General features: G+C 45.8%; 1 protein-coding gene across 4 annotated transcripts in view; it reads right to left on the bottom strand.

Moving 5' to 3' along the window:
- The window catches only part of LOC142885482 (receptor-type tyrosine-protein phosphatase mu), a 170,496-nt gene extending 160,695 nt beyond the window's left edge, over positions 1–9,801 (bottom strand). For all 4 annotated transcript variants that reach the window (XM_076021959.1, XM_076021961.1, XM_076021960.1 and 1 more), the window contains exon 1: positions 9,529–9,801. In XM_076021959.1, the coding sequence (XP_075878074.1) occupies positions 9,529–9,601 (73 nt within the window). In that variant the 5' untranslated portion in view covers positions 9,602–9,801. The remainder of the gene's footprint in view (positions 1–9,528) is intronic.
- Positions 9,802–13,855: the final 4,054 nt, after the last annotated feature.

Raw genomic sequence — 13,855 nt, 5'->3', positions numbered from 1 at the left:
GCAAACTCTGATTACAGGGTGGGAGTCGAGCTTCCAGCCGTGCATCATCTTTCCCATCCCAGTTATTGTTTTGTTTTGTTTTTTTTACTTTCCCTCCACGCTGCTGTCTTTAACAACGGCACTGCGTCTCGATAGCCGTGTCGATAAAAGGGTGTTTGACACCGAGAGTGATTTTGCACAGTGTCGGCCCGTGGCTACCGATTTTTAATGCCCAGGCACGCAGCCAGAGAATACAGAGAACAAGGTTTAAGGAGGAGATGACTGGCGGTGGGGCCAGTCTAAAGTGCTGCTATTAAAAAAAAAAAAAAAAAAAAAAAAAACATTTATTTTATCAATGTTTTCCCGCAATAATGTTTCTCTAGCCTTACAAAAGACCCTTCAGAAATGGGGATAGTCCATCCTTTACTACTTTTAGAAAGTGTGCATAAAAACAGTGGTCCCCTACCACCGGGGCGACGGACCGCTCATTTGATAAGGCTTCACACAGAAAGACAAAATAAAAATATCTTTTTTTGGCAGAGTCTAAAAGATGATTTCTATTTTGTAAAACAAGAATGACCAGATGACATGACATCTGTCTGTGCCTCTGGAAACACGTCAAGACGCTTGTCTCTGTGACATGATGTGATAGCTACTCCAGAAATGAAGCCCACGAGCTAGAAAAAGAAAAGCAACAAAACAAAACATCTTTGGAGAGCTTATTGAGGAAGAGGGCCAGAAGAAGCAAGGAGCACGCACTTCTAAAAATGTGCTTTTGGTGATGTCACAGATGGGACTAATCCATTATTGGTGTATCACGTAAGAATTAGTGACAACACAGCCAGGTGTTGGTTCCATCCTCTGAAACTGTCTTATTAATAGAGATCTGTAATGTTTTTTTAAGAAATAACTGTGCAAGTTAGTCCAGATGAGAGATGGAAAACAAACATCTAAAAATATTATTTGGGGGCTTTTAAGAAAGAATATAATGTATTTTTAATTCGGTGTGTATCTTCAAAAAATGTATCTACATTTCTGTAATTTATTTTACGCTTTTCTAACAACAGCTTTGGTGTGAAAGCACAGACACGCTTCCTGCCCCAGGGTTTGACATATCCACAGTGACCACCCACAGCAGCATGCGGCATACAGTAATGCCATTAGACCCCCCCCTCCCCCACCCCACCACCACCTCCACCAATCCCCGGGGGGGGGGGATCAGTCACACAGAGGTTTGAGCTTTATGTCAGGGATGGAGGAGGTGGGAGGGCACAAAGGAGACGCGACTGAAACGAAGCCAAAGCCAGCCGGAGGAGGTCAGAGGGCTGTTTACAGAACAACAGTCTCTTATCAGCCACACGCTCCCACCCAGGAATCCCCACCGCAAACTGATAACGGCCTCCAAATGGGAGCCGGGGTGCGAGCGATAGCAGGGAACATAATCAGGTGCATTCTGCTGCGGGAGAAAGAAGTTGAGGATGAGGGCGGATAATAGTCTACTTGACTTGGGCAGGGGAGGGCGGTGGGGGATTGTACTCTAGCATGAATAAATAAACACACACACACGTATAAATTTGGTAAATAGAAGTCTTACAAAACAAAAATAAAAGCAATTGTTACTAAATGCTAAATGTGTTGTTTTTTTTGGTTGTTCTTTTTCCACGTCCTTATAAGCGTTGTTGTGACGGTTGGCGGGGGACTCATTTCCTCCTGGGGGTGTGTGTGTGTGGGGGGGGGGGGGGGTTAATGCTTCATTATTGAACAGTTAAGTAGTCGATGAGTCCGGGGGGCCGCGGCAGCTTTTAGCGCCAGGGTGCGCAGACAGTGTACAAGCCAATGCAAATAACTGGCAGTGGAACGGGGTTTCTAATGCACTAATGACTGCATGATGTGCACTAATGTGACGGCGACACATTCGGACTGACAGTAATGGAGAATTTTGCCCCCGGTTATAAAACCCCGGATGGAGGGGGAGGGGGTGGGGGATGGGGAGGGGTAGGTGGGGGGTGTTGGGGATGTGCACCTGCCTGCTGCCTGACATAAGCCTAATAAATAACAGGAGACAAGGTGAACAAGACAAGGCGGCCGGCGCCTGCACTGCACTGCACTGCAGTCAGCCTGCTGCCGACAGCCTTCTGGCACCGAGCGGCCGGCCGCACTGGTCCCGTAAAAGGGTTGGGGGGGGGGGGGGGGGGGGGGGGCAAACTTGAGTTATTCATGAAAGTGGAAGGAAAACTTTGCACCCTTGTCAACGGCGGGACTGCCGAGAGGAGTTGGCAGGGGAGTTTTATTTGACAGATGTGAGATTAAGGCCCGGCGTCGGGGGAGGTGCGAGGCTCACCTGGACCAGGGGGGCGACTTGAGCTTCAGAATCAATCTGGCTGCGTGCGACATCCTCACGAGCGGGAGCAACTGGGTGAAGGGGGGGACTGGGGGGGGGGGGTAGCCGGGTTTGTGGAGGCTGGAAAACTGCGGTCAAACTTCCAGTCGTTGACAATCAGTGCAGTTTATTTTCTTTTGTTATGTTTTAAATTAAAAGTCACACATTATTCCCTCTTTTTTTCTTTTTTTAACCTAATCTTGTTTTTCTCGCCAGATTCTTCAGAGTAGCCTCCAAGTAGCTTCCAAGGCTAAATACGCAAAGCTACAAACTCCATTAGATCTCCAGAAAACAGCATTTTGCCCCTTTTAGCACAAGAACTAAAGGCAATGGCAGCAGGCGGGATAACTCCTGCGGCTCTTTGTGAGGTCACAAAGGGCCAACCACAGGTTTTAATCACACCTTCATTCACAAACTCGGAACAAGGCAAGTTCACACTGCTGGGTATTTGATGGACAGGCGGGTGGACAGACCTGGCAAAGTTTGCATGGCGAAGGAGCTTTTTTTAAACACGAAGCTGCAAACCAGTTGCACCAACACGAGGCAGTGTCCCAATTTAAACCATTTCTTCTCCTCCACCCTCCCATCACCATTAATAACAATTGAGACCCTCGGAGCATTAATTAGTGAGATTCTGCTTGGCGTCTGGACACTCTGGGCCACCTACAGCCGACGCACACTTGTGTAAACACGCTGCGCTGCATAGTAAGTTGTTTTTCTACCGAGGCTTGTTTTTTTTTTTTCTTCTTCCCCTCCCTCCCTCTCTCCATCCCTCCTTCCTTGCTTCCTTTCCACGACATGTTGACGAGATCACAGAATTGTTGGAGCATGCCTCCGACACGCAAACAGTCCCACTTCTCTCTCTTCATTAAAGCGGGCCCTCGCTGGCCTGAGCGCGATTCATTAGCTTTTATCCTCTCCATTTGAAGAGGGAGCAGTGTATAATTAGAGCGGCTCTGTTTGTCCGGTATCCCTCACGCAGTCACATCTCAGGGCCAATTATCATTCCGCGGCGGAGCTCCCCGATAGCGGCGCTCCCCACCACCCCCACCCTGCGATCAACCGCCTTCGAGGACCGACTTCAAACTATTACTGCCTCTCAAGAATGTAAATAAAATCACCCGGCAAATCAACAGCTAATGATTGAAGGTGGAGTGGCACTCCGGGGATATGAAGATGATGATCGTGTCGGCAGGCTCGGCGTTCCAGGATTTAACTCACTTATTCCGCTCCGCAGCCTCACAAGTGGCCGTTGATAGACGGCCATTTATTTCCCTCACAGTCAGTGTGGCCCACGAGTCTCTTTGGACCACAAGATGCGAGCTCCGCTCTCCAGCACTTAGGGTCTCCTCGTCGTGGTTCCATTTGAAAGGACTTGTGGCTTTATATCAAGTCTGAAATTGCATCTTATAAATCAGAGTAAATGAGGACTGTGTAGTAAAAAAAAAAAAAAAAGGCAGAGATGACGAGTGCTACCAGAGGGCTCTTTGCAATCAGCCGTGGGATAGTGACCTGCCCACTCAGTCTGACGCAGTTTAAAATAAGGCTGCTAAATGCACAATAAGTGTGAATGAATGATGAGATGATCAACATGTCAAATATTGTCATGTTTCTTCTTTGTTCTTATATCCTTTTTATGTGCTAATATGGACAGGACTGACTGTAAAGTTAATTGCCCTCTAGTAATAAAGTATTCTGAACCTGAAACTGAATCTGAATCTGAAATGATCTCAAGCTCAGAGGGAAGTCAGCTGACGTCTGGCTTGGCCCAGCCTGCCAATCCAAGGTGTCCTATCCATAGAAACATTTGGTTCATTTTATATTGGGGAATTGAAATGTAAAATTAGGAAAAACAGGATGTTTGAAAGAAGCATCAAAAAGGTTGACCATGCTCCTGTTTGGATGTTTGTTTCAATCATAGTTGAGGATCGACTCCTGCATTGGAGGGAGTGGTAGCCACAAGGGTCATTTAAAGTATGCGCTATAGCCTAGCTAATCAGCATGTCGCCTGAGAAGTGACCTCTGCGGTGCGACCCCACCCACCTCCAATAAATGGCTTGGGGGCTCGTTCGGCACGCTAAAGAGCAGAACGAGATGTCCATGTTTGGAAGTTAAATAGGAAGGAGACTCTCGCAGGAAAGCTAATGTCCTTATTGATCAACTGTTCTGCGGCTCTCGTGCTGCCGAGCAGCTTGCTGCCTAGCATGGCGTGACCGCCTGCCTGCTAAAAGAAATCTTCTATGTACAGACACCGTGCTCTATGTGGAATTAATTACAAGCATTATTTAATTAATGACTGTGCTGGGAGGTGGAGGGCCGCCCTCGGAGAGCCCGCGAACAAGGATTTCTAAAGCAAATTTGATTCTAAATGGCCAAATCCCATCACGCCTGCCAATCCAAAAGGCTGCAGTCAAAGTGGAATTGTTGACACACCTCCTTAAATAGTAAATGTTTGCTTCGTAGAAACTTGACATGATGACTTTGCCGAACCTCGATCCAAAGATTTGCAGGGTCTGGACACCACAGACACAAAACTCTACAAGCAACACTCTTATAATTATAATTAAGATGAACACTTTATCAGCCGTGTTTGCATTAGCATTAACCGTTGTTCGGCTCCAATATGCTAAATCTTGTACGTAGCTCAGTTAAAAACAACTGTGTCAGTGTGTGGATCATCCGATGAAGATTCTAGCAGCTCCACATTCACTCAAAAACGAAGCCACGGTGGAAACAGAGCTGTCGGTGTCTTGAGCCAACCTCTATTGCCAACATGATATCCATTTATGTCTGCTAATCAAACAGTAAATATATATAACAATAAATATACTAAGTACTCAGGTCCACATATTTAAATGTTTTTTGTTTGATTGTCTGTTTTTACAAATGTAGATTTTTCTCTGCAGTGAAGTCAGCCTACGTATAAGAAAGACTGCTTTATAGAGTCAGGATTTTCACGTAGAGTATTCACATATAATAGTAGATAGGGGTTTTTGATTGCTTGATTTTAGTTTGATGCCATAGTCGCTCCATTTGTCTGTGAGACTTCATCTCCAGAAGCAGCAGCAGATTAATGGAAGACAGAATCAAAGCGCTGCAGGTTTTGGTCTTCCTGGCAGGATAGAGAAACACCCACCTCCTCCCGTTCTCCACCGTGGTCGCCAAGATTTCTTACATTTAATGTCCTTTACATCCTCAGGATTGTAGCCCACACGCGACTACCCCCCTGACAACATTGTAGTTGAAAATGTTTGTGCCATTTTTTTTCTTCAGGATTCTGATTGTCCAACGTGTCCTCACGCTTAGAGGGTGTATCAATGCATCTTTTTGTGTATTTGATATGTCAGATAATATTTGATTGCAATGTGGTTGAGATTATTTTTAAAATGAAGTCAGTGTGTACTGGCATCTTAGTGTTTTCAGAAATAGCCACATACATTTGTAAAAGGCCTCAGTATTTCTGACCTTGTGACCTTGTGTTACCATCCACTGTTACTCTGCCTTATCAATATGCAAAAAAAAAAAAAAAAAATGAGCATCTTGTGGAAACCGAGCTCATTTTTCTGTCTCTAGCTCGTGCCCCAGCCCTGAGGTTAAAGGCAAAGGTATACTACCTCTCACACCCATTTCCAACAATCCCAAAATGCCTTGTGGCAACTTCCAGAGAACAGATGCCGACTCCTCCCAATGAAACCAGGCATCGTTGTGCGTCAAGCTGTGTGCCCTTTGCCCAGAACAAGTGTTTTGTTATTCGCACATGCACAACAAAAAAAAAAGTCAAATGACGGTTGCAGAGTTTGGAATGTTTTAACCTAAGGTGATGGGTTTTTCCCTGAAGGGTGTATTTTTTTTTTTTGTTGACCTGAAACCACATTGGCTGAGCAGTAAATTCTTCAGAGTGCAGTTTGCATTCAGGTATCGCTGCGACTCTCTGCACCATGATGTACCCGTTCGTAATTATTTCTCAACATTTTTCTTCTGCTGGTCCACAGGTCTACGGTTACAGTTTACAAGGTTTAGTTTTAACTTGACACCTTGCGTGGCAGTTGTGATCAGACAGCAGGCAGCAGAGCTGCTGACAGACTCGACACTCTTTTCACTGAAGTCAACCGTGTTCCTGGAGCTATGGAGCAGCTTCAGTCGATCCAAAGCTTCTCTGCTGCTACTGCTACTGCTGCTGCTGCTGCTGTCGTCGCTGCCGCCTCTGTAGTCATCGTAATACAAGTGTCTATAAAAAGCAGAGTCACAGTATGTAGGCTGTAGACTCCTTACTCCTGCTTTGTGCCATCATCAGTCACTGCGCAGACAGTTTTTTTTTCCCTCTCTGTCCTTCAAATCAGGTTTGATGCCATCAAAAAATCAAATAAAATAATTTTTAAAAATCCCACGTATAGATTTAATTTTCATTTTCCACTTGCTCTCATGCGAAACTGCTTCCCTGACTGATGCTGAAGTCTCTTTTAAATCAACGTCAAAATGGAGGCTAGATGAAGAAAAAAAGATTAAAAAAAAAAAATGAAAGCGTCCGATGAGGCGCTGTTTATCTTCACGAGCAGCCAAACATGTTTGTTTAAGTCAGTTGTGGCGCGGACGGACCGGGATCGGTCAAGCGGAACGCTGCGAGCGGCCGCATCACTCCGGCGATGACAACTCGTCGCACTCCGGCGTTGATCCTGACACCAGGCTCACCCCTATCAGGCAAGCGGGCAGGTTTCCATGGCTGCTCGAAACGACGATGGAAAACATAACAGACGGATCAAAGACGGAGTGTAGATATCAAAGGCCAGACCGTGAGGTGTGTGGTGGGGGGGGGGCAGACTGTCCTCATCATGTAGAAAAACAGAAGCGCCGGTGCTACACGACCGGTGATTTACGGTGGCGTTTCTTTTCGATTTGTGCATACAAAAGGAGCAGAGAAGCAACAAGAGCGCTGCTTATCTGTGCCACAGCGAGCAGATGTCCAGGTGTGTAAACAAGTTCACCAGTCGGAGGGAGATGAAACCGATACAGAAACCAGCCCGATCACAGAGTCCCCGCCACCCACCACCCCCCTTTAATTAAAAGCCTCGCAAAAGGACCTTTTTCTCTGTGATCCGATTGCGGCCGCGGCGTCTCGAGGCCCCGATGCTGCTGTTCAGACGTGGAGCGGAGCTCCGGTTACCTCGGCCGCCGTCTCATTATCGCGCCTGCCGTTCTCACATTCCACACTCTAGCAAGCGTCTCGGGCCTGCGGCTCCATCTGGCAGCCTGTGGCTATAATCCATCAGCATCAGGAGACGGAGAGACGCACGCGTCCAATTGATTTCTTATCGGTTTACATATTTACACACACCAACAAACGCACACACTCATGCAATTAGGGCGGCGTTTATCGACGCGGCGGGGCCACCGCTGGGGACTCCCCGGCCGAGACACTTCGACAAACGTCCCTGTCTTGACTCTGCCGACGAGACGAGACTGATGGACCCGGAGCACAAATGGACTGGGAGCAGTTTAGAGCTGCCGGCCGTGGAAGTTGTCAGTCTGCGACAACTGATCAGCCAATTTCTGGCACAACTTCATGTAAAGTGCATTCCTCTTCACTAACTAGGCCCCATATACTCACAACACACCAACTGCTGCGCTGTTGCTTGTGCATGCAGACTGTCCAGCATGGCAAACAGAACAAAGACAGGTGAGAAGTTGGAGGGTGCAACTGAAAGAAAATAAAATAAAATAAAATAAAAATTGTGGAGGAGCTGAAACCTCAAGCAACACTTGCAACGCAAACCCGAGTCCTGACCTGTGTGTTTGTGCAGGCCATCCTCTATGAGCAGCTTGACTCCATCATATGGGGCTTCTTATTATACTGTGTGTGCCATGCTGCCCCCTAATGGCTTCTAAGGGAAATGCGTTGTTTGCCATTTTCACGCGGCTCGCTCTGTAAACTTCTCACACGGCTCCCTTTTGCCTCCGCGCTCACAACCACACTAGTCAATGGGAGATTTTTTTTTTTTTTTTTTTTTGTCCATGGGGTGTGGGAACACAGCTCTTAATGGGAGTGGGCGACCTGTCACTACATTAATTGACATTAATAAGAGCATCAGTCCGCATAGAAAATCTTTCTAGAAAAATCCTTATGAGGGGCTAAATTAGTCTCTGGATGTTCAGTTTCCTGAAGCAAAACCACAGCGAAAATGTGCACTTAGTGGAAAAGTGGCAACAATAAGTAAGATTACTACAAAACGCCTCAACTTTTTCTCCCAACGTGTGAATCACATCAGATTTATTACAGAGGGCATCGGTCAGTCTGCCAGTGAAACAATTTAATGTCCAAAAAACACAGAAAGGAAAATGACAACGCGGAAACACTTTGCAGGACAAAAATATGCATTCGAAGGCAACTTTTTGCAAGTTAGACTGACTTTTTAAAATAATTATTAATTTGATGGGTTTGGTATTGTCGAGCAAAAGGTGGGTCGTCTGATCATTTTGTTGAGGAAAAACTTAGGGGAGGGGGGGAAAAAAAGAGGATGGAGAAATCGGGCAAATCTAACTCTGATTATAACTGTGCGTAATTTTAAATGGTGCACGTTGGGCGCAGAATTGGCTTTACGCCACAATTTAACAAAAAAAAAAGAACCAAATGAACTCGCTATGCGACCGTGACTCGAGCTTTTGAGAGGGAGTTCACGGTGGGGTAAAGGGCACTCGGCTGGAGCCCCTGGTCGGCTTAGGAGTCCGCCGCGTCGGTGGCAAACAGCCGCGCGCAAAGCAAGTGGTACCCGGACGCGCGAATCCCCTGAGGTTAATCACATTAGACAGCAACTTATCAAGATAAAGTTAGACACAAACAATGAACCGCTTTAACTTGCGGTCGCGTAAACTCGCACTTGTGGCGGCAAAGGCAGTTTATTCCGTCGCTTGGCGCACCTGCCGGTTGCGCGCGGTGGCACCGCCAAAAAAACAGCGCGAACGAGGACAAACGTGGGGAACATTTTCTTGTTTTAGTGGCCGCCTACATGTCGCCAGCGCTTCGTTGCCCCGCACGTTCAAAGTTGCGCCGCGAACATCGGCGAAGCCCAGTTTACTATCAGGCAGAACAGTGGTCAAACTGACTTTCCGCACCGCGGTGGGCGAACCCGCGTGCATTCACTCCGTCCAAACAAATTGCAGGTGGTCGTCCTTACCTTTAAAAACCTCCCCTCGGACGGACAACAGCAGGGTCATCGCAGCGAACAGCCAATTGAGAACTTTATCCATGTCGACTCCGCCGTCGTAACGTCAACCCCCGGCCGCGGGGTTAACTGGCAACTCTTGAATCCTAGCTACACTTTTTGTTAAGATGTATATTTGTCTAAAGTGTTCAAATGTGTGAGATGTCTTCTCAGTCGTCCCCCTCCCGTCCCTCGGCGTCAGTCGGCGTGTGAGAGGACGCAGTAGCCCGGGCAGCTGCTCCACAGTTGGAGGAGGAATGTGTGCGAGTGAGTCCTGATTCCTGAATTACGCGTGGATTGAGAGCGGTCCGCCAGACAGCGGCAGTCCGACCGGTAGAGGGCGCCTGCGGAGTCAGGGGAGAGGTGGCGTCTCCTCCTATCCTCACCTCCTCTCCTCTCCTCTCCTCTCCTCTCCTCTCCAGACTGGCGTTTATTTGGAGCAGGTGTGTGGAGTGAAGTAAGCGGAGGTGAGGCATGAATCAACACCGACAGCGTTACTGCCATACAGTGTATGAGCTTTTATGGCCTGGTCATAATGTAGTATTAAAACATCTATTTAATTATCGAATTATTATCAATCATAATTTAAACTTGACACCCACACACAGAGACATCTACTTTTCCAGTCAGCATGTTTATGACCCTACAACAGTTTCTCTTCTGAAAGAAAATGTGTGACATTTATGGCTTGTGGTCATCTGACAGTCATATGCATAAATTCCTGTGAGTAGAGAGAGCATTCCGTCCGTGTATTGTATTGTATCCGTGTATTTGTATCGTCTAATCATGATTTCAAATGACCCTAAGTCAACTTATTTTAAATTGGTTTCTCAATCTGAATCTCTGGGGTACAGATGGAGGGCTTCGTCTCCGAGATACCTCCCTCATTTTTGTTCTGGACATCAAAAATATCACAAAATAATTGAAAGTTAAAATGATTAACGTGAAATGTTAACTTTCGAAGAAGTTTGAAATATTCACATCTATTTCACGCAAGGGCATTCTCTATTTATTTAAAGTGGTGCAAAGTGACCTGACATGCCAGATAAAATGTTTTCCACTTTTGTTACAATTGACGGGCGAAGTTTCTTGCACACTTCTCAGTTGTGCTTGTTCACCCAACAAATGGGGTACTGCAAGGAAAGAAGAAGAGTGAGTTTTCCCTATGAGAGAAAGGTAGTTATGATGTGTTCTGCAATGTTTTGCAACGTCGATCAAAATGAGCTCACGAAGGCAAATATCACCGAGTGTAAATGTCCAGCTCAGCCATGAAATGAACCTGTGTCTAAAATTACACTGTCATTTCACAGTAATGGATCATTTCATATTTCACTAATTCACCACATGTAAAAATGTGCTTCTCGCCAAACCCTATTGGTTGGGGGGAGAGGAGGAGGAGGGGGTCGTCCTAGTGCTGAACAAGCTACCCGAGTCTTTTTCATGCTCAGCTTGACACCTTCATTTATTAACTCAGGCTAATATTCCATTCAAATCTTTGCCAGATGGATTCTTAATCACAGTTCACCTTGTGTGTGTCCTTTCTGATCAAATTCACGCATTGATCCTATTAAAGGGAAGCCCAGGCTGACATTCAAGAGGACGCTGTCGCTTGACCTGAGGCCCGACCAACCGCATCAACGCAGCCCCCCCATCCCCATCCCCTCCACCAACCCCCCATCCCCCATCCCCTGGTTTTAATGAATCAATGATGGCTTAACTTAATGTACTGTATGCAAATATTTGTATTACATTGGTCTTATCTGAGACGGCCAGCGCACACAATGGCCGTTTCATACCGGCACAGCGGTGTGAAAGGGAAGAGGGGAGAATCAGCTAATGACAAAGTCAGTCAATGTCGTCCCCTTATTGTTTTTGCATGCATATACACAAGCGGCCGTTTCACTTGTAGCAGCAGTTTTCACCCCTAATTAAAATGCAGCCAGATTGATGCAGCTCTACATTTAGTGGCAAAACGACCCTCTGTTGTCAAGGATATATGGCGCAACTTGTCATCTCTGCTGGGTGACTGTGGAGTGTCACACTGTCTTTTAGTGGTTTTCCAGCTTTGTCCTGGAGGCGACGGTTATGTAGACAGGATGGAATGAGTACCGGTGTAAGCACTGGCATGGGACTTGGGGAGAATGCACGCCACTCTGATTGGACGAGTAGTGGATGGAGAATGTCACTGTTGTACGTGTGTCACTCTGTGTGTGTGAGAGAGAGAGAGAGAGAGAGAGAGAGAGAGAGAGAGAGAGAGAGAGAGAGTGACAGAGAGAGAGAAAGGGGGCTTGTGTTTCAGCGGCTCTCCATAATTACAACAAACCATGTTTAGCAAATATCTCATTACAATATCTGACTCTATTTGCTTGGTGCTCCCCAAAGGCCCAAACATCAACACCAACCCCTTAGTAGCAATTTCTCCCTGCAACTTCATCCGCGCGGTTCACTTCAAACTTGGAGAGAGAATTTTCTTTCCCATTTATTCCATAGCTTTTTACTATAGTGAAAAATTAAGAAATAAATGCCTGACCACACTTTGCACTGCAACCACACTGGCATGAAAAAAATCTTCTTTTACACATCTTAATTGTATACATATATATACATATATATACATATATATATATATATATATATATATATATATATATATATATATATATATATATATATATATATATATATATACAATATCCGATAAAGCAGGTCTTTGTAAAGACCTGCTTTATCTCAAAATGATTACAAAAATGATGAAGATTACAACGCATGTGCAGTATGGTGGCATACTGCTTGTTCCCCTGTTGTATGTTTCAGCAGGAGGTGGTACTGTGGTATTTTGTCTTTTCTTTAAAATGCATGTGGTTTATCTGCTGCACTACATTTGTTTAAAGCAACTTTGACGTTTTCACCACTGTCAATCACAGATTACAGAATCTAGCAAATTGCCCGTAGAACTGATGGTTCATAACCAACTTGCTGAGTATGAGGACTCTTTCACTGAGGCCATCATGATTAGTGGATCGTTTGTGATGCTGCTCGGCAGGTAACTGCTGCACTGACTGTACTTGGTAACCTTTCATGAGCGGCCTTGTCCCAGTCTTCTGAAAGCGTGACACACATGAGCTGTGACGTCGTCAGCCAGGTTGGGAGAAGGATCTAAAAATTGATGGGAGTGCGTCATCAAAAGATTTCCTTATTTAGGCCTCTAAAAGGTTGTGTCACTACTTTCAGTGACTCAACGTATAACATCTCTAACTGCTGAGTGTGGCACTGACATTTCACTGTAGAACCACCTTTCGTGTTTCTCCGTGCAGAAACAGTTCGGTCCAGTCAAACACAAGAACATTGGCAGAAATAACACTTTGCGGTAATTGACACAAGTAGAGGGAGAGCGCTGTTTGTCAATAAATGCCAATCACCTCACCCCGTGTGAGCAGCCTCGACTGAATAAATGACACAATTTAAATTGCACTTGCACAGGAGAACTTGGGCTATTAAACCTCTCGCTATGTGGCTGCCAGACAAACAGTGATCTTGTCATTTAATCCCATTGTGATTATCCCGTGCCTGGATTGTTAAAAGCTCAATACGGGATTGATTAACCGTCCTTCATCATTGGAAGCCACCGGCTGCTGGGGATGCTCAACTGCTTCCTAAGCTTTGGCTCATGCATGCAAAAACACCTCAGGATGAACAACCCCAGTGCCAGTCTGTGCCCCGACTGCCGTCATAGCTCACGACGGCGCCCAGTATTAAACAAAGTCACTGGAGCTTGCAGCAATTAAACGCAATTCAAGCAAGAGCCTTCTCACTGCAGTCACGACAGATTGTGGGTGACCACTAGCTTGTCTTTGCTCTTGACTACAATAAGGCTATTCCCAACAAGATGGTGGCGTTTCCAGTTAACGTGGATTTTAAAAAGTAAGAAAATCGATGAAATCAACAGTTGATTTGACAACATGGTCTGTCATTACTAGCTAGAACAACAGAGTTTATTCAGAAAGGGCTCACCTGTCATGAGTGCTTTTGCAGTGTGCGCAGGAGAGGAGGTTCCCAATAGTGGTGGCAGTGGCTTTGATTAATGCAGTAACACATATTCACCAACAGAGGTCACATTTCTGCCCTGTAGCCACTCTAAACCCCAGGGGTTAAAGTTGACAGTGAAAAGGGTCAAAATAATTTACGGAAACCTTATTAACACTCGCCAGAGCATCCTGGTGATGAAATAATGCACATGCCGAGTTCTGCAAAGATTGTTCTATTGACACCATGATCAAGAGGTATTCAAGAATTGTCTTTA

The sequence above is a fragment of the Nelusetta ayraudi genome, unplaced genomic scaffold (genome assembly GCF_046127955.1).
Source record: "Nelusetta ayraudi isolate G7.1 ecotype Tasmania unplaced genomic scaffold, CSIRO-AGI_Nayr_v1 ptg000011l, whole genome shotgun sequence".
NCBI lineage: Eukaryota > Metazoa > Chordata > Actinopteri > Tetraodontiformes > Monacanthidae > Nelusetta > Nelusetta ayraudi.
This window is presented reverse-complemented; position numbering and strand designations above follow the sequence as displayed.